General features: G+C 41.4%; 1 protein-coding gene across 1 annotated transcript in view; it reads left to right on the top strand.

Moving 5' to 3' along the window:
- oxr1a (oxidation resistance 1a) overlaps positions 1 to 20199 on the top strand; it is a 185762-nt gene that overhangs the window by 46444 nt on the left and 119119 nt on the right. The window contains exon 3 of the mRNA XM_019856221.1: positions 7145 to 7234. Coding sequence (XP_019711780.1) covers positions 7145 to 7234 — 90 coding nt within the window. The remainder of the gene's footprint in view (positions 1 to 7144; positions 7235 to 20199) is intronic.

Consider the following 20199-nt stretch of genomic DNA (forward strand, 5'->3'; position numbering starts at 1 on the left):
CCCCCATTCCCCCCCCCCCCCCCTCCCCCTGTCACTGCTGCGCCCCTCTTGGCTATTTTTTAAAAAGTCATAATTCATAAAGCTACAGTGGAACCTCGTGGGCTGAAAATGGTTGGGATGCATTTGTTTGCTTTGAGAATCAAATTTCCCTGTAGAAGCCCGAATGGAAATGGTAATGATTTAAGCGCGCGGTCAGTTTTGAATAACTTCACCGTTGTGTCATAAAATGAAAACAATTGTTAATTTACTCAGATTGTCTGATGCAGATGTTTAGGGAATTGTAGAAGGAGGCTAACAATAAGGGAGTGTATTTCTTACTTTGCGTGTGTTAAAAGATGTTTATTATTGAAGCGTAAAAGTAAATCCACTGCCGTGTGTTAAAACGACATACTCATCAAGGGCAGCCTGTTACTCAGCTCCGCCTTCTCCGTTTTCTTCCCACATATTACAAAATCATGTGAATGTAAGAGTGACCGCTTGTTTGTCCATATGTTCTCTGTGATTGAGTCCAGACTGTACCCTGCCAGTCGTTAAGAAGTGAGTTGAGATCGGCTCCAGCTCACCCTTAATGAAGCTAAGCGCTGTCGAAAAATGGAGGGATTGTTTGTATACTTACCATCAATAAAAAACGGGTGTGACAGGTATGGGTGCGATGAAGAGCAAGTATGAGGAAGGGGGATTACCGGGTGTAACTGGGAGGCGAGTCTCTTCACGTAATCACAGCTGACTATGCGCTCTGCATTCCATTTTTCTTTCATTGTTGGGAGAATGTTGCACTTAAGACAGAGGAGCATTGTGATGTTTGTCGCTAGGCGGCAAAAACTCCATCGTACTTTTCCTCTTATCTGTCTGTCTGTCTGTCTGTCTGACTGTATATATATATGTATATATGTATATATATATTTTTTTTTATGGTGATGCTGTTGTATTGTCATGGACCCTCATGTGCTATGGCCTCTTGGCCTGGTCACTCTTGCAAAAGAGATTGTAAACCTCAATGATTTTTTAACCTAGTTAAATGAAGCTTAACAACAACAACAAATTACTCATGGTGTTGTTATTGTTGTTGTGGGATCAAAGAGCATATTACTCCCAATATAAAAGGACTTTACAGAATAAAGGGAAAATATGGAGAGAACAAAAAATGTTGGTAATTAGATTAATGTAAAAGTGGCATATTTTATCTGTTGTGTTTCAGGCAGCTGCAGTCTTCCGAGCTTTATTGTGATGCAATATGGAGGAGACTACACCACACAGAAAAACCCAAAAGGGGTTTCAGGAAGATAATGTTGAATGTTTTTTTTTTTTGTTTTCGTTTTTGGTGTTTCGGTTGGCTCAGTTTGAAATCCGCAGTACAGTAAACACATAAGTAAATGTTGTGTATGGTGAGGCATGAAAGCAAATCCCATGTTGGATTAGAGAGGGAGCGTTTTCATTTCACACAAATACGCCAAGCTTAAAAGTTCATCAACAGTTGAAGATTCCAATTCATAGGATTTCTTTTCTATCTGGTTTCCTTTAAAGATAAAGACATTGAAGACCAAAAAAAAAGGCAAATCAGCTTTTGCTGTAACCTGCTTTTAACAGGTTACATCTGCAGTCTGGCTTAAAAAACATGTAAAGTCACCCTAACCCAACTCAGGAGCAGAGCATGTGTCCATAGTCATAAAAATACATTCATTCGACAACCATAGTAAATGGCAGTGGTACAATTTTGCCTTACACTTCTCAAATGTTCTGCTGTGGTCTCATTTTTGGACATAAAGATAATATACAAATGAAAGGAAAATGTGTGTGTGTGTGTGTGTGTGTGTGTGTGTGTGTGTGTGTGTGTGTGTGTGTGTGTGTGTGTTTATGTGTTTTTAATACAAAATAATTTAAGTGTTTTGAGGTTCTCCGGTTTTAGGCTTTCGATTCAAACAGAAAAGCAGTCTTTTTTTAAATAAATATGTTTCAGCATATTCTTGGTTCAGTAAAATTTTGTGCACATTCCATTTGATTGGAAGGACTCACCAAAATCCATACTGTTGACCAGTGACTAGTACAGGGTGTACTCCACCTCTTGCCTAAAGTCATCTCAAGCTCACTCGCAACCCAAAGGAGGTCAAGTAGTATGTACTGTAAAATGGATGCGTTATTGACATTATTGTGACTTCAGTAAATTATTATATAAAATCAAGTGTTTCCTGTTAAGCGTGCACTCACGGCTTCTGCAAACTCGAACCTTTCTCGTAAATGCTGAAAAAAAAAGCATGGAAGGCGTCCATTAAAGGAGAATGTAGTGAGACAATATTAGCGCAAGCTAAACGTCAAGGCTAAGGTGCGGTATTTGGCGCAAATCGAAGAACTGAAAAGACTTGACCCACGTCAACACACCTCACTGCTGGAATCCATCCACCACCTGAATGCCAAATTGTTTTCTTATTTGCTCATAGAGATGACTGTCAAAATGGGTCTGAACAAAAATGATGGTACCCAGAGAAAATTTTTAAAATAATTTGACTATCGGCCAGGTCTACGTTCAACCAATTAATTAGCATCGCAGGTGACGTCAAACCATCAGTCAGCTAACATTATTAGTCACTGTGCTGTTTGGCAACATGGTGTGTAAACACTCAACTCAACTCAACTCAACTGTATTTATAGAGCACTTTCAAACAGCCATCGCTGCATACAAAGTGCTGTACATGGAGCAATTCAACATATACAACAAACAGTAAAGCAAATCGGTAATAAAGATGGTAGAAAGCACCGAACAGCAAATCCAAGAACAAATCTAAGTCATGCTGAGTCAAATGCCAAAGAATACAAGTGAGTTTTGAGGGGGGTTTTGAAGATGGGCAGCGAGGAGGCTTGCCGAATGTTCAGTGGGAAGTCATTCCAGAGTGAGGGACCAGCAACAGAAAAGGCTCGATCCCCTCTGAGCCTCCGTTTAGTTCTTGGTACTTCTACACACTAAAAAGGGCCCAGGTGAGGTGAAGGAGAGTTACCTCAGGAGATCCAAAAAAAAAAAAAAAATTATCGCCAAGCGAGGCTACAATGCCATCTCCGAGCAGTTTCATGTTCTTATGAATGCAGTTTCATGTATTCAGAAATTTGAGCTTCACGGGACTGTCATCAACCTCCATTGATGTGGCCGCAGGAAGAAAATTGGTGACAAATTGAAGAAACGGATCATACAAATGGTAACTAAAGAACCCAGAACAAACCTCCAGAGAAATGAATTGTGAATTCCAAGGTCTCCATGCATCAGTGTCAGATCACACCATCTGTCATTCGAGCCAAAGTGGACTTCATGGGAAACGACCAAATAAGGACACCAATGTTGAAAATAAACAGAAAAAAATAATAATAAACGCCAAACTGCATGTTGACATGTCACAAGGCTAGAGATGTCACTTACAATAGGATCTATCACATGTAAATACTGATGGCTGATGGTGTTTAATCCAAGTCCAGTAATTGACTGACCATTTTCAAAATGGCTTTGCATTTCCTTCCGGGCTAACATGACCTCTATTACTGCAAAAGCAGTGGCAATCGGGCTTCGTGTAGGCCATCGGACAGAGCCGAGAAAATTAGTAATGGAGAAAGAGGAGATGAGAGACTGAAGGCAGATGTAAACAATGGCTAGGTGCTGACAAAGGACAGAGCACGCGGACGCTAGTGGAGAGCAGATGAGTCATATTACTGCAGCGCTGCACAGATTGAAATGCCACTGCAGTTGCAGAATGTGCGCATCATTTTTGGCTCGATTAAAACGTGTCAGATATTCATTGTTCTCTTTAATTCTTTGAGGCACATTTGGATTCAAAGAGCAACTTCATTTTCATTATTTACAGCCGACAACACATGTATTCATCTTGGAAGCACCATGCCATGATTGATTTTGTTTGAGTCAGAACGTCAATTTCATTGCTATTCATCCATCACAAAATAATTGCTGAATTATCCTTTTAAGTGCTGTGTAGTCATCTTGTGTAAGAGTCACATGACCACTTGACCTGTAAAATCATCCTTTGGCTGTACCTACCACGACTTGTTGGTCATTGTTCAACTTTCCTACATGATTTCACTGTTGTGGATGCAAACGGAGGAAGATTGCTCCTTCTCTCGAAAGATAGTACTCCATCTATACTGACCATGACCTAATGCACCGTGTTATGTTTCCTTTCCTTTGCTTTGTACTCCTTGCCCGGCCAGCTAATCCGGGCCCTGATCAATAACCCCCTTCAACAGCCCACCGTTTGGATCTTTTCCAGCCTAAGGATCAGCAGATATCTCAAAGTTTTCCTTCTCTTGTTTGTTATTCACAAAACGCAATGGCTGCAAAAAATACCGAAGACCTTGCTGCAATGAAAAAAATGCAATACATTGAGCGTGCTCGCACGCACACGTGTGTGCGTGCTTTGTCATATGATGGCCACCTGCTAGGCTCATCTTATTCCGATGTGAAATCAGTCAGCCTTCATCTTGAATCTGCTTCGGCCTGAACTCACCACCCCTGTGTCATTGATGTTTTCCATCCGCCAGAAGCTACCTACCTACTTTCCCCGTCCGTGTCTGTCGGAGTGATTTGCCTCAATCCATCGTATGCTTGGATGCTGATGGGGTCTGTCAGCATGCACTGCACGCCCAGAGACAATTAAACAGAAACACAAGGCTCGCTTAATGAAGCTCGGCAGGAAAAACATCCTCAAACAAGGTTGTTTTACCATACAGATAGAAGTTGACTCCACTCGCATTCAAGGCAAAAAATAAAAAATACAATGGGGGACAAAATGTGACTTAGGCCATTATTTTAGGAGTGTTAGAATATGCAACCCAGTCACTGCATAATTTGTAGGCCTCTTTACCTGGTCCCTGTCCATATGAGAATCGGCATTTTTGAAAAACAACAAATTTGTTTTGCCCTTCCGTCCACATGCAAACTGCAGATAATTACATTTTGGGGCCATTTCTGGTAAGAGTGAACCTTTGTGAATATGTATTCTAATTTCAATGCTTGCATAGTTTTTCGACACCCCAACAGTAACTTCACTTCATCCCAGAACTTGTTCTTACCTCAAAATTGCTCTCCTCAAACACTTGAATGGTCTTTAGGTGAGGTGCGAAAGTGGTCGACTTGGCTTTGGCTCGAGCGTGACAGCTTGCAAAAGCATTTTCATGTTTCAAAGTAACACTCGGAAAGAAACCAACAGAGGGGGGAATATATGTATGTACATGTATTATTTGATTTCTTTCTGTCTGTAGGCATGCTACTTGATCATTTCACCAATTTGTCGCTGTGCTACCATATTTTACAAAATGATTACAGAACGCATGTTCAGAATTTGTCTTGGTAGTGTGAACCCTGAGCACTTGAACATTTATTTTTCCTGTGATCCGGCTTAGTTCTCTAAAGCACTCTGGGTGACGGCTTTAAAGCTCTGAACGCTCAACAATTTTTGCTCTACTTATTGTGTGTAAGTCATATCCATATATTGGTCTCTGAAGCTTCCTTGATATTGAATAACAAAATCAGTTTATTGAATTGGAAATGTATGTTACTGACCCATTTTTCATGTGCCTACTATATTTTTATAGCGAGATTTTATATCATTGTGTTATTGTTCCTGTTTTGATGGGATTTTTAACTGTACTTTCCTTTTTATCGGGGACTTTGGCTTCAAAGTCCCTCAGGCCAAACAAAAAAGCATATTTCAGCATAGGGTCGGTAGGTCGGACAAAGTTTTTTTTTTTTTTTGGATCTTCTTTTTTTCCATCAAAAATTTCAACAAAATAACCATAAAACATAAAACAAGAAGACATTGAACCCGCCGCTCCGCGGCCGGCGCCGCCGCCACCTATTTATTTTTCTCCCCGCTCCGGACTTGGGGGCCGGGGCGCGCCGCCGCCTGCGCCGTTCTCCTCCGCCCTCGGTTTTTACTCGGCCCGTGGTGTTCATCAAATAGTTCGGTGAATTTTTTCGATACATCAATGGATGCTATTTTCTTAACATTACGGTGCGAGCTTGCGACTGTAACACAGAAAACGCGGTTTAAACTGTCGTAGGAGATCGCGGCCGCCGCCATGTTTCAATGTTGTTGACAGACGACAGGGCACAAAATGTAGAGGGTTGTTTGAAAAAAATGCCGACCGTAAAGTTTTTTTTCGACGGAGAAATTCTCAGTCGGTCGGGTTACCGGAAACACACTACTTTTTTTCTACGCCTCATCCTACTAATTCTGATATGAATTACATACATCATGACATGAAACATTAGAATCATGAATCTTAACCTGTTACTATTTATGAATATTACAAGCTTCGTATCGATTATAAATAATCATGGGAGCCACATTTCCGGATGCCTCTGTCTTCACATACAGTTTCCTTAAATGATCCGATGTTTCCAGTGTCAAGCTACTTTGTTTAGCTTTTGCCTTGGTTCCTCTGCTCCCAGGCTACGTAGGAAAAAAAGCCAAGCCTATGCAGTCGGGTTAGTAAATGGCATAATGTGTATACACATGCAGGCTTGTGCATGCAATGCGTGCGTTGACATGAAGTTAGATGAGTCTGAGCAGGGCATTTTATTGACCCAAATTCTCCTTTCCTTCCCCGTGGCCATCTACTCATCTCATTATAGACAGGAGAAGGTGAGAAGTGAGGCCTGTGTTGCCCTGCCCATTAATTATTGAATCCTGTCTTCTTTTACTCTACCTTCTCATCTCCGGTCTCTGATAACCTTTCCATAAAAGCGCACTGGCTACCTTGTGGCTCTTAGTTAGAGGTACAGCAAAGGCGTTATTTAGTTTGTAAGACTGTGCCACCTACTAGCATGCATGATACAGTCACAAGCGAATTGATTTTAACAATTGGATAGCAATTGCTTATTTGTGCTGAGCTTTACAGTCAACTAGAATTTGAATGTTAATAAAGGCTGCTGTTGTGACAAACTGCAGAGCCTCCTCTTATGGCCAGTCAATTGAAATAGCTCTGATGGAGGTCTCTGCTCATGGAGTTTGCTGAGGTCAGCATGGCAGAGTCACACACCAAAAACCTAAAGGCGACATCACTGCGATGCTGTGAATCTCACTGCTGTATTCTTCTCTCCTGTGTGTGTGTGCGTGTGCATGTGTGTGCATGCGTGTGTGTCCTGCAGGTTTGAAAAGACAACATCAAGTATAGACCACCTTGAAAGCCACGAGGAAGAGAAGGAAGACACTGCTAGTACCATGTTCAGCACCAAAAGGTCAGCACAATGTTGTTTTTCTGACATGGGCAAAGTAGACCATTTAGATAGAGATTAACTAGCGATTTGGTGACTTAATCCAAAATGCATACATAAACTATACATGCATGTTTATTAATAGCTGCGACAGCTGGTAATCCATCAATTGTGCGTAAATACATCATTCAGACATGTTTTATAAGACCAGTTATGGCCCCATTTCCCTGTCTGTCATTTTCTATTTTTAATCTATCTTGTGGTAGCAAACAGTACATGCTTCAATCATTTGGCTCCGTAATTTCTGGAGAGTTTCTGTCAGGGACAAATGGTTACATTGCTTATTCAATATGAGGATGGAGGGTGCACGAGGAGAGAAACTTGCCCTTGGATAGAAAATATCGTATATTTTCAAATCACTGAGTCTGAACCCTTTTACTATCAAGAGTTTATTAGTCTGTAAAATTAACTCTGGATGTACTTCATTTTTATATGGCTGTAATTTTTTTTTCAAAAACCCGATATAGGTAATGTTATATTCCCATATGTGTTCTGATATAGTATTTTTCCACATACGTGAAATGAAGGGTTATTTTCTTTTGATCTTTTATGTATTGATTAATTTAAAAAAATCCTATAGGAACCAAACAAAAACAGACCACTTCAAGTCACATCAAGTATGCCTGCCATTTAACCAGTAAAACTAATTCAGCTTGAGTTCTTCAGTCAGTAGAGATACTGACACTTCCATGTGCGAATGTTTATATTGAGGTGAAAAGTTTTAGAAATCTCGCACCAACTCAGTTTTAATCACACAGAAAGATGAGATTCAAACTTCAGTTCATGAAATATTCGAACAGTAGTTTTCTCTATGTCTCATTGTCATCCAACAAGAATTTAAATAAGTAGGTTAGTTTTGTCCAAAGCTTCAAAAGGTCGCATCCGTGGCTGCATAGCCACTGTTTGCCAATATGGTCAAGGTTGTTGTGCATTGTCATCATGACTGTGGGATGTTGGTGCTAAAAGAGCAAACCTATTTCGGCCATTACTGGTGAAATAATGCCCTAAGAGAGTAATTTTGCGATCATAGATATTGCTAGTCGACTTATTACATGTCAGAGAACCAAAAATGAGGATTGAATGCCGTCACGGTGCTGCATCCAGCATCAACTTGTCTCCTCAGTGTGTGATCATGATATAGTGTGGGTGAGAAGATGATTAAACCAAGCCAGCACTTTGTCTTGTGGGAGCTGCGTCAGCACAGCAGATGACACGGATATGCTCAAAATGACTCTAATAGGTTGCTCTCTGGAAATTCAAAGCCGCTAAATCACATTCGCGTTTTTTGCTGAATACGAAACTACTCATTTTTCTCCTTCTAAACTGCTGATTGAACCATAAAGCGCTGGAGAAAATCCATGTAACTGGCAGAGATTGCTCTTTCCTGTCGTAGCTTTATTTGTGAATTTTTAATGTCGGTTTCCGTCGCAGATTCCCTGAGGCCATATCAAACATTTGTATACAACGCGGGAGCGTAATTAAAACTTCCATTAAAATGTAATCTGAACATAGCAAATTATGTTTGAATTTGAATGGAATGGAGGATAGTGCACAAGCACGGATATTTCAAAGCAGACTTTCTTTGTGCTTCTGATGGTCTTAAACCCTCTCTTGTAATGTTTTTTACTCTAATGAACAAAATTGGAGAGTGCAGCATTTCCACAGCTTGTTTGTGCCGAAATGTGCTAATTAAAATGTAACCGGAGTGCTGTTAAACAGACTCTTTTATTCTGGAACATTTATGAAGTGACGGCACCACAGCTGGGGTTTTTGGTTAGCCATCAACATTAAATTGCGCGTGCAATGGCTGCCCTGGTTGCGTGGTTTCATAAATCTACCTCTATGAAAGGAGATATAAATCCAACAGAATCTTGGCGTGCTGCTACTGTGGAAACAATGTCATGATATAATTACATTCCTACACAATTTATGCGTTCATCATGATTTGTTGCTGCCATTTTGTAGGGATGTACTTATGTGCTTTGAAATATTCAAAGTTGATTTGGTTTTAAGGGTTGTTGAGACGGGAGGTCAACCGGTTAGCGCGTCGGCCTCACAGTGCAGAGGTGCAGGTGTGGATTCCGGCTCCGGCCTTCCTGTGTGGCGTTTGCATGTTCTCCCCGTGCCTGCGTGGGTTTTCTCCGGGGTACTCCGGTTTCCTCCCACATTCCTAAAACAAGCACCATAGGTTAATGGAACACTCTAAATTGTCCTGAGGTGTGAGTGTGAGCGCAGATGTTGATGCTCTCAATTTACCGGTTGGTCGCCGTCCCAACCCTCATCTATGGTCACGAGCTATGGGTCGTGACCGAAAGAACGAGATCCCGGATACAAGCGGCCGAAATGAGTTTTCTCCGCAGGGTGTCCGGACTCTCCCTTAGAGATAAGGTGAGAAGCTCGGTCATCCAGGAGGAGCTCATAGTCGAGCCGCTTCTTCTCCACATCGAGAGGAGCCAGATGAGGTGGCTCGGGCATCTGATTAGGTTGCCTCCTGAACTCCTCCCTGGTGAGGTGTTCCAGGCATGTCCCACTGGCAGGAGGCCCCGGGGACGACCCACCATCCAGCTGGCCTCGGAACGCCTCGGGATCCCCCGGGAAGAGCTCAAAGAAGTGGCTGGGCAGAGGGAAGTCTGGGCTTCCCTGCTAAAGCTGCTGCCCCCGCGACTCGACCCCGAATAAGCGGTAGGAAATGGATGGATGGACTCACCCTTACCTTTGATGAGATGTAATGGAAATGGAGACGGTGACGAATGTCTGCTGTGATCAACGTTCTCACCCTTACCCATGGTCACGAGGTATGGGTTGTGACCAAAAGAACGAGATCCGGGATACAAGTGGCCAAAATGCATTTCCTCCATAGGGTGTGCGGGCTCTCTCTGAGAGATAAGCTGAGAAGGTCGGTCATCCGGGAGGGCCTCAGGGTCGACCTGTTTCTTCTCCACGTTGAGAGGAGCCATATGAGGTGGCTTGGGCATCTGATTAGGATGCCTCCTGGACGCCTCCCTGGTGCGATGTTCTGGGCATGTCCCACCGGCAGGACGCCCCGGGGTCGACCCAGGACACGCTGGAGGCACTATGTCTCCCAGCCGATCCCGGGGAACACCTTGGGATCCCCCGGGAAGAGCTGGAACAAGTAGCTGGGGAGAGGAAAGTCTGGGCTTCCCTGCTAAAGCAGTTGGCCCCACCACCCGACCCCTGATGAGCAGTAGAAAATGGAAAGATGGCTGGATGAAACGGTTTTTGTCACGCTACATCAATTGAATGGCCATTGTGCTGCTCTCTCTGGTCTGCCTGCCTTGACCACCTGAAGGCAGTATAAGACAGACAGACGAATATACTGCGTATTGTGATGTTGTTATGAATACGAGTTCCAGGCAATTCCGCCTGGATGAAGCCGTCAGTCGTATTGCAGTGGAGCGTGTCTTGCCTAGAAATCAAGTGGAACTCATAATAGAACTTCTTTGAGACGTCTCATCTCCTGTCAACTCATCGGTACGGCATCAATATTGTTCATTTTATGCAGAGAATAATGAATGTATGACTGAGTCCTGTTATATTTCTGTCTACATGTGTTGCTGCACAGCTTGTGTTCAGTCTGTTTCTGAAAGTGTTAAAGCACCACGTTATAGATGCCATTCAAGTTAACATCAAGCTAAATGGCTCAGCTTTGTGGATGTTTACATACGCAAGATGTGATTCTTTTTGTTTTCTATTCAGTTTGATTGTGAAATTTTCCAAGAGTGGATTAAAACCAGCCCTAAGCCTCTTTTTGATGACCTGGTTGCTATTTGCCAAATGGCTGCTCATTGTCAAGTATGTTGAGTTCACTGTATCCATATACAAAGCAAATAACTGGTCGAACAACTGTATTGAAAAAGATAAACCAGTGTGTCAAAACACCAGATCTACATAAATCCTGCCATTATTAACACGTACATTATTCTGACCGATTAACTCATAGCTCATTTGGACATTTCATGTCGTATAGTGATGCTTGGTAATAAGATCCATAACAAATGATCAGCCCTGACATTGACCCCCTACTTATGACAACCTTGATATAACATACTTGTCTATGTAACTGCCAGTACCTCTCAGCTGTTGATTGACATCAAGGGGCTCTGCACTTGATTACTTATGTATGCGAAGGGAAGCAAGTGCTGTCTGGGGACCAAAGTGCGTGCTGGGAAGTGTTAACCCCTTGCAAAGGCCTGCTGATCCAATCATCATTAACAAGCTGTCACCCCAACACTGTCCACTCACTCCTTGGGTTGACCTTCCAGGGTTTGCGACAGTGTAGCTTTAACCATCTGAGTCATCTCTAGTCCTGTAAATTATTTTACTGATCTTTAGATGTTATTTCATTGATGTTTAAATTGGCATACGTAGTAAGTAGACTGTGCCGATGTTTTCAATGGAGAAGCAGAGCACAGTTGGCGGTTCATTGAACAAACAGCAATGTAATGGCGTTGACCTTGTGCTGTTAGTCCCTGTTCCCTAAATACTGTCTTTTATGATGACAGTCACACTTGGACAAAAATAATGTTTAATATATTGTACCGGTAATCGCTTTTGCTGCTTCATATGTCTGTTAGTTTGCGCTACGTCACAAACAGAGCCGCTGTGCAAGCCAGATTGTGATGAGCCAGTTGAAAAAAATCGCGAGTGACAGCATCAGCCTGAGGATGTAAAAGTCTGCAGTAAAGCAAGGAATGAGGTATTTTCTGCTGACATGGTGCACGCAGAGGCCGCTGCTAAGTCACGGCCAAAGACTGGACACATATGTAACAGGAGATACAAAAGATGTCTTGGTTTAATGAAATGGATGTCACGTAATACCTCTGCCAAGCACTGCTCGTTTACTTATTGTTTGACTGTCTATAATTACACAGACTGTCTACATGAAACTTAGAGGAGGTTTTTGCCAAATGAGACACAAAACGATTCAATCTTCCGCACATCTGGAAAAAAAAATCAAACACAGAAATGTGCTGTTGCCAATAAACAGATCATATGCAGTTGCACGGCCCCATTTCCTGTGTGACATAGTTCAAGGTAAACAGTTTACAGTATTTATGGAAATGAAAGAACTCATGGTGATCCACTATTATTGCTGTCTTCCTTTGTGCACTGATCTTTTTTGCGCAGCTGCGTAAATGGTATACACCGAAGAATCTTGAAGCGGGATTATGTCGGTGATGGAAAACGACTCTACCTACCCTCAGGCACTTGCTACAAGTCAAAATGTATTGCATCACACATGGGGTTATTGTCAACAAGTGAAATTGGTGATGGAGCCTACAAGGCACGGGCATGTTTTATTTTATTTTCGAAGCAGCTCTAATGTATGCTGTTATTTTTCTCTCAACCTCCCGGCATTGCGAGGGTTTTCAAATGGTCACCTCTAATCGGTTTTACATTATTGTTTATCCCTCTCACGTCAATCTCTTAATCCATAAAATGACATATGCAGAGTTTGTGTCTGACTCTCTTGGACAGATTAGTGTGTTTTCCATTGAAATCCTTATCTGTGTGGTTGAGTGAGCAATGAGATTGCATAATTTGGCTGTACCTTAGGGACGTTAGTAAATGTCCATCAGTTATTTCGGTCACGGTTACGACCCACAACTCATTACAATAGGGGAGCGCAGGAACATAGATCGCCTTTTGGCTCATGAAATGAAAACTGGAATTATGAACTTTTGTTTCATATTCATCTTTTGATCTGGAAACCAAATGTCTTCAGTACACAATAAAAACAAAGGAACTGACCTTGCCGTTCCAATACTTTTGGAGGACACTGGATATAATTGTTTATGTTTTTGTTGTGATTTCGATGACCAAGTCACGTTTTACGACCAAATTATGCAGAAATTCAGAAAATCCAAAAGGGTTCGCTACTTTTCTTGTTTCTTCATGTCTTCCTCTCCCGAGCCCCTGTATGATGTCATGTAAACAGCCGTGGCCTGAAAGTGACTGAAATGAAGAGAGAGCACCTCAGGGGGGTCGGCTCTTTGTTTAGCAGGGGAAATGCAAAGCCACCGCTTCAATGCTGGTCTGCTTTCTTTTATGTTCCATCTTTGACAATCGTTGTTTATTTAATTTTTTTTTTTATTCTATCTTTTTACGGCGTATGTAAGGACAGCTGAAGAGGCTGAAAAACAGAGTAGCTGAAAAAAGCAACACAGTCATCTTGCTGTGCCAAATGTATGGCTAATCATCTTCAGCCAACTCTTCTTTGCAAACTGCGCTGACACTTTTTTTTTTTTTTTTTTAACATGGCAGCAGAGGCGTTTGATTTGTGTGCAGGGTTTTTCCTGGCTCAAATTGAGGCAGAGGTGGGACTATTCTGTCCTTTAATGTCATGCAGTATGTAAGGTTGTCCATCCATCCATTTTCTAATCCGCGTATCCTCACAAACTGTCTTCGAGCAGGACGCGGGGGACACCCTGAACTGGTTGCCAGCCACTTATCTGGACGCTACAAAATTATGTCTTATTCTGGCAATTTTCACTGCTCCACTACATTTCCCTAAACAATCTTCATTAATCGTTCCTACAAAATAAAACCTGAAGAAGTTGTTCATTGACGCAATGACTGAACCTCGGAGCACAACGTGGAAGAGAAGACCTGCATTGCATTAATGACAGCAAATGTCAGATCCTTTAAGATTTGCACCCAAGTCATGTTGTACAAGGTACTTGTACTTTTACATTTGTATCGCTTTCACGAACTGTATAGCGCAGTGGTTTTTCTTTTTGGGGTGGGGGGGGGGGGTTTTGGCAACCTTTTTTGGCTCCCAAGCCTTTTTCTCATACTAAGTACCACCTCACTCACATTTTTGATGATTCTCCAAAAATAGGATGTAACACAACTGATGAGTCAGTGAAAATCATTTGACTTCCTAAATGTCATTTGAACAACGAATTCTTAGGCATTGTTCTCCACAACGGAATTGGAAATGACATGAAGATGTGCTTTAACTACAGACTTTCAGCCTTATTTTGAGGGTATTTCCATTCAATTCAGGTGACAACAGTTTGTATATTTGTCTCCCACTTTGATGAGCAACGCTGAATCGATGATTCCCCTAGACCAGGGGTCACCAATGTAGGGGGGTCACAAGTACCAGAATGTTCCCGATAATCAGACTAATATTTCTCGCCACTGTTCTAAAAATAAACCATCAGCAAGGGGCCATTGTGATTTCCTAGGAATGCTATTTAAGTGATCATTTGAAAATGTAAACACATGCAAAGATTTATGGAAAATGAAACGTGAAATATTGATGTTAATCTGTTTCCTGCCTTAAATAAATAATTATTGGAATTAACATAATCATTTCCTTTACCTAGATAAATATCATTCATTATTAATAATAACGCAATTAAACTTGAGCCAATTTGTTATTTCAGAAGTGCGGGGAAAAAAACTGGTAGCCTTCAGGAATACTCAGTAACCAAGAAAGAGCTTTTAGACATGTCCCAACTCCAAAGAGAATTTCCAGAGAAATAGTTTCAAGTTGCTCAGGGTAGACCACTCCCGTTTTCCTTCGATTTACCATTTCTTAAAGGTTTAATGGTGCAATACAGTTGTCCATATGATGAATGATCTATTGTTCACCTGGAAATTCTTGAAAAGCCTCAACAAAATGCATCACATATATACAATACATTGTAACGACTGAGCAGTGAAGGCACAATCTGACATTTGTTTATCCTCTCCACTGATCCCTTTGTTAATTAAATTGCTTTTAAATTGATGCCGAGTCATGTGTTGCGTCGAAAGGAAGAGAGCTATTCAGTGTATCTTAAAGAATGAGGGACGGTATAAATGGTGCACTTGTGAAATTATTGTTCAACTGATCATGAAGACATGTTCAACAGTTAATTGTGAAGCTTTTTTTTTTGCGCGCCTTGACGGGTTTAGGGTGTCAAGTATCTTATTTTGTTCATGTTTCTCAATGTAGCGCATCGCAATAGATACTTAAACCTTGCAAGAAATAATTGATCGCCTTTGTCGGCAATGATTGATGTGAGGTACAGTAAGTCCATCAGCGAGACGACTTTTTCAATAATGCAATGACACATTTCTCACATCTGTCTCATAATGCGGGTCAATCGATGTCTCCAATGTGTACGTTAAACCAGTGTGACGCAGGTTGCTGTTATGTCGAATAAAGTCTGTTGTGGCCTCTCCCTTCACTGATCTCTGTAAAAAATGGCGATGCCACACACTTAACACACTGTATTGAGTTATGAGAGGTAACACAATATGACTTTGGCTGCTTTATGGGTGGCCAGGTTTCAAATCAGTTTTTCAAACTAAATAATAGTCAATAAGGAAAACAAAATCTCATAGAAAGATCAGGCCTCCCAAAAACAAAACTGGTGTGAGTTGCTATAGAGGGAAGGTCAGTTTTGCTTCCGAAGCGCAAAAGAGGTGTGGTGCCGTTGCCACTAAAACATGCTGTTATCCTGGACCCAATTTTTCAGGGCCTTGTGCAGATTAAAAAAAAAAAAAAAGGTGGGGAGGAATTAATTGGTGTTGAATAAGTGTTAGAGGATGAACAAATGTTCACATTAGACAACTGCTGCAAAAAGGAACGGAAGTAAGCTGGCAGGTGTTCTCATTTTCCAGAGGTCATTGGAAGGGTAAGACAGAAATGACATCGTCACAGCAATCAGAGGCTGCTCGCTCAACTTACTCCACTATAAAACCTGATTGTCTTCCTCATGTTATGCCTTGTAACTGCATGGTGTAGTGAAGGTATTTTCGTTCAGCTGGAAACACCAACTCCAAATGCTACTTTTTTTTTCCCAAACCTTTTGGGCTTCATTTACTTGCAGTGTGCACACACATTTGTGCTCAAATCATCCATTCGCACGTGTGATACACAAATTGGATTCATCATTGGGAATAACTCCATTGTGAGACAAATAAAGGTTTTCTTATCTTATTTTATCAAAATGTCTGAACTTGAATTTGTGTTCTATTCTACAAACAAATTTCGAGCCAACTTTTGAAAAAGCATATACGCTACAAATCTTGAACATTTTCCAAAATTAACAGTTGGCAAAGGACCGTTTGTCAAAACCATCAAAAGGAGAAGTTATTGTTTTAAATCCCGGCGATAATCTGAATGATATATTTTTCTGTGATTCAACAAAATATGATAAAATTGTAATTGATTATTCACGCACTTTTTTTTTTTCCACCAATGGGAGAGTTGCTTGTGACAAGCAACTCTACTAGTGGTGGTATGTCACTTCCAATGCTAATTTCATGAATTTTATCATGTACAAAAGTCTCTTTGCTCTATTTATTATTTACCACCATAATTTCAGGACTCCAAAGTGCAACACATTTCAAGCCACAGTCGCAAAATATTGCAAATCAACCAAATATCTCCTGTACGTATATTGTCCACTTTGCCTTATTAGCTGCAGGTCTCCCCCGTTATAAGAAATACACGTTGTTGTTTTTTTTTTTGTTTTTTTTTTCAAAACAATGCTGAACGCAGCTAGTGGTACAAGTAGCCACACAGAAGAGTAATGGATCGCTAGCTTCACCTTCCTCCTCCTGCACGCAAAGATAAACCTACAAAAGTCCCCTTCTTCAGTGACAAAAGGGAACAGCCCAACAACTCCTTCTCAATCTGACTGTTATGCTGTCAGTGTCATTTATATCTCAAGGCAAATTTGCCGTTGAGATTGTGCTATGTTGCTCTTTGCAAAGTGGCCAGTTGTTTGTAAAAGACATCTCGCCGCTTGTCATCCAATAATGCAATTGGAAATATTCTCCGAGTGCGCCCTTATTCTCTCTCGCTCTTGGTGGCGCTTCAAGGGTGCCCCCGTTGCGTCAGACAGTACCGATGGAAACAATTCAAGTACAAGCTGCTGATTGGCTTTTAAAATAGGCTGCATTCTGAAATTAATGGGAGGCGAGCACGCTTTGCCTCTTTGAACACACACACGCTCGGGGTCGGCCTAGGCCGTAAGAGTGTATTTTCCGTACGCACCCCAAACCTCCCGCTGAACTCAGAGTGCCACTTTGAATGCATAATTTCCAGTGATGTTGAGTGGCAGCAAATAATTTGTTTTTGCATTTCCTGACTGATAAGCCTTTTGACCTCATAAATGTATTGGCGGCGTGAACGCCGTTAGTAGAAATCCATTCATTCACCAAGCTGCAGGGTTCAGAGTGTGTGTGTGTGTGTGTGTGGGGGGGGGGGAGTAGTGGAATACAAATTACAATTTGTATTTTAACAACTTATGTTTGTTCATTCTTGATTCTTTGTTTTGTTTACTGTATCCATTCTTTGTGCCGCCTCGTCTAATTCAATGTTAAATTATTACATGTCGGTTTCTATCGGTTTAGCAAGCTTTCCGTTGATGCCAACCTTTTGTCAAAAGGCAAAAAATTAAGACAGGTATGAATGTTTTGAGGACATCTCTCTCACCTTAAAACCTTTCCATATTGCCTCACATGCATCTAATGGATGTCTTCCTAGGAGGAAAAATGGGGCGTGGTTTATGCAGATTGCAACTCGCGGGTGTGAGCCCATCATTTCGAATGAATCCCGATTCAGTAAAATGCATATGGTGGTGACAAGAAAAATTAGCGTGTCATGCATGTGTCATGAATCTCACGGTGAGTTTGTGTATACGCTCAACTTGTGAGCAGAGTAAGAACATTTCAACACCTGCATGAGTGACTGAGTCCCACAAAACAAAATGACAATCCAGTATTTACCGTGCAGAATGCATTTTGGGATGTTGGACTGCAGAATCACTTAATACTTTCTGACAAATCTCGCTGGTGGAAAAGAGGAATCTTAAAATAAACCACCCTTTTTTTGCGGTACATCCTCCTGAGTGTTGCTGAATTTAAATCACATCTCTTCCCTGAGCTCAGTTGCCTCGGGTTGGGCTTGTGACTCATCACAAAGGGAGGAGAGAGCATTAGGTAACATCATGGCATCCTGTTCATTATGCATGCAATGTACATGTAAAAAAAAAAAAAAAATCTAATAAAATAAATTACAACGTAGAGCACAGAAACAAGGTCAAGTTCAATAACTGTGTGAACTTAGGACATGATGTGAATGCGCATGAGCTGACCCTGCTATGCAGCACAACTGTGCTAATGAGGTGTTGTGCACGGGAGAGTTAGTCCAAAGTAAAACCTAGAATTGCCAGTTGTTTATTATGTTTGTGAGTTCCTGATACCACAGTACTGCATAAAGGTTCACCTTTATGCATGGGTTTTATCATTACTTGGCGATAGCTTGAACTTATTAATTGCCTAATACGTTATGGATTCACGCTGTCTTAATTTGAATGATCATATATCAACTGCAGAGGAAACACTTCAACTCTTTGACCTCAGTTTTGGCAAACCGAAGCAGTCTATCCTGTCAAAATGAAATGAAAGAGAAGGTGCCTTTGTGCTTGACAGATGCCTGGCAAGGAGATGACGGCGGTGCCTTTGGGCATCGTGGCCGGGTGCAGTTCAATGGGTCAAAAATGCTGAGCTTTCGGACCTCAGGCGGATTACTCCTCACCGGCCACCGTTGCAACTACAACACTTTCTCAGGCTTCCCAATAGCATAATCACTTGCACGTTTCACTTTTTTTTGTTGCCATTCTGTGGGATGAGAGCTTGTTGACATCAAAAGAGAAACCTACCGGAAGTACATGATGCACAGGGTGAATGTATTGTGTGCAGTGTGAGACTAAGCACAAGTGAGCATTCCTCTTGGATTCTAGGAAGCTTAATTCATAAACCCACGCAGTATTTGAACAAAAAATATGTCTGTAAACCTCTTTGTGAGCAGGGCCGTTCGTGCACTGCGTTCCATTACGTACTCCCAAAAAAAAAAAACGATCATCAACAAAAAAAGTAGATCCAGGGTTTGTCGCTTTACGTTGCCTTATTTCAGGGGTGCCTGCACTTTTTCAGCCAGCGAGCTACTCAGGAAACGACTAAATCCCAGTGATCTACCTACTCTATTTATTTTATTTTACTTACTTATTTAACCGTGGGAGCACGCCCAACTACATCGACCTCTTCCCCCCTGACCCGACCACTCTGCAGCAAATCTGAGAAGCCTCACCATGGAGCCACCGCAAAAATAAAATCCTCCTCTCACTCTATGGAAATACTTGACTTACTTGTTCCCCTAATCATATTTATACATGATTATTATTACATTTAGAGGAGATGGATCAAAAAGGAAACGGCTAGCTTTGCCACTTGGCGCCCTTGTATGTATATGCATGGTGAGGCATTCAACAGGTCGATGACAGGCTGTTCTGTATGTCAATCAAGTGGCATATTTCACAAGGGATGATGAAGGTGTCTACCTTTTTTTCTTTTTTAACTCATTCACTGCCTTGACAAACCGCGATATCAATCTTAGAAAATAGGGAAGACAGCGATTGAGTTAATGCCATGCAATTGACTGATGCCACAAATTCCTCGCGAATGATGCAATGGGCACCCCTACCTGATATCAATGACTGTTTAGGATACCGTGTGGTAACCCAACTTATATTTCCTAAAAGGTATTTATTTAAAGTTTTTGTCACAAAAAAACTGAACACAAAAGTCCAAGGGCTGAATGTTTTATTATATTATTCACAAATGTTCAATATGTGAGCCCTTGGTTACACAGCATCCATCAAAACTGTATTCCATTTTTTGGCCAAAAGCGAACTAGCAAATCGGAATCAATGGTTGGCAGCTCTCGACTAACTCTTGTGATTGACGATTGTGTGTGTGTGTGTGTGTGTGTGTGTGTGTGTGTGTGTGTGTGTGTGTGTGTGTGTGTGTGTATGTATATATATGTGTGTGTATATATATATATATATATGTGTATATATATATATATATAGAGAGAGAGAGAGAGAGAGAGAGAGAGAGAG

Source organism: Hippocampus comes, unplaced genomic scaffold, assembly GCF_001891065.2.
Source record: "Hippocampus comes isolate QL1 unplaced genomic scaffold, H_comes_QL1_v1.1 scaffold327, whole genome shotgun sequence".
NCBI lineage: Eukaryota > Metazoa > Chordata > Actinopteri > Syngnathiformes > Syngnathidae > Hippocampus > Hippocampus comes.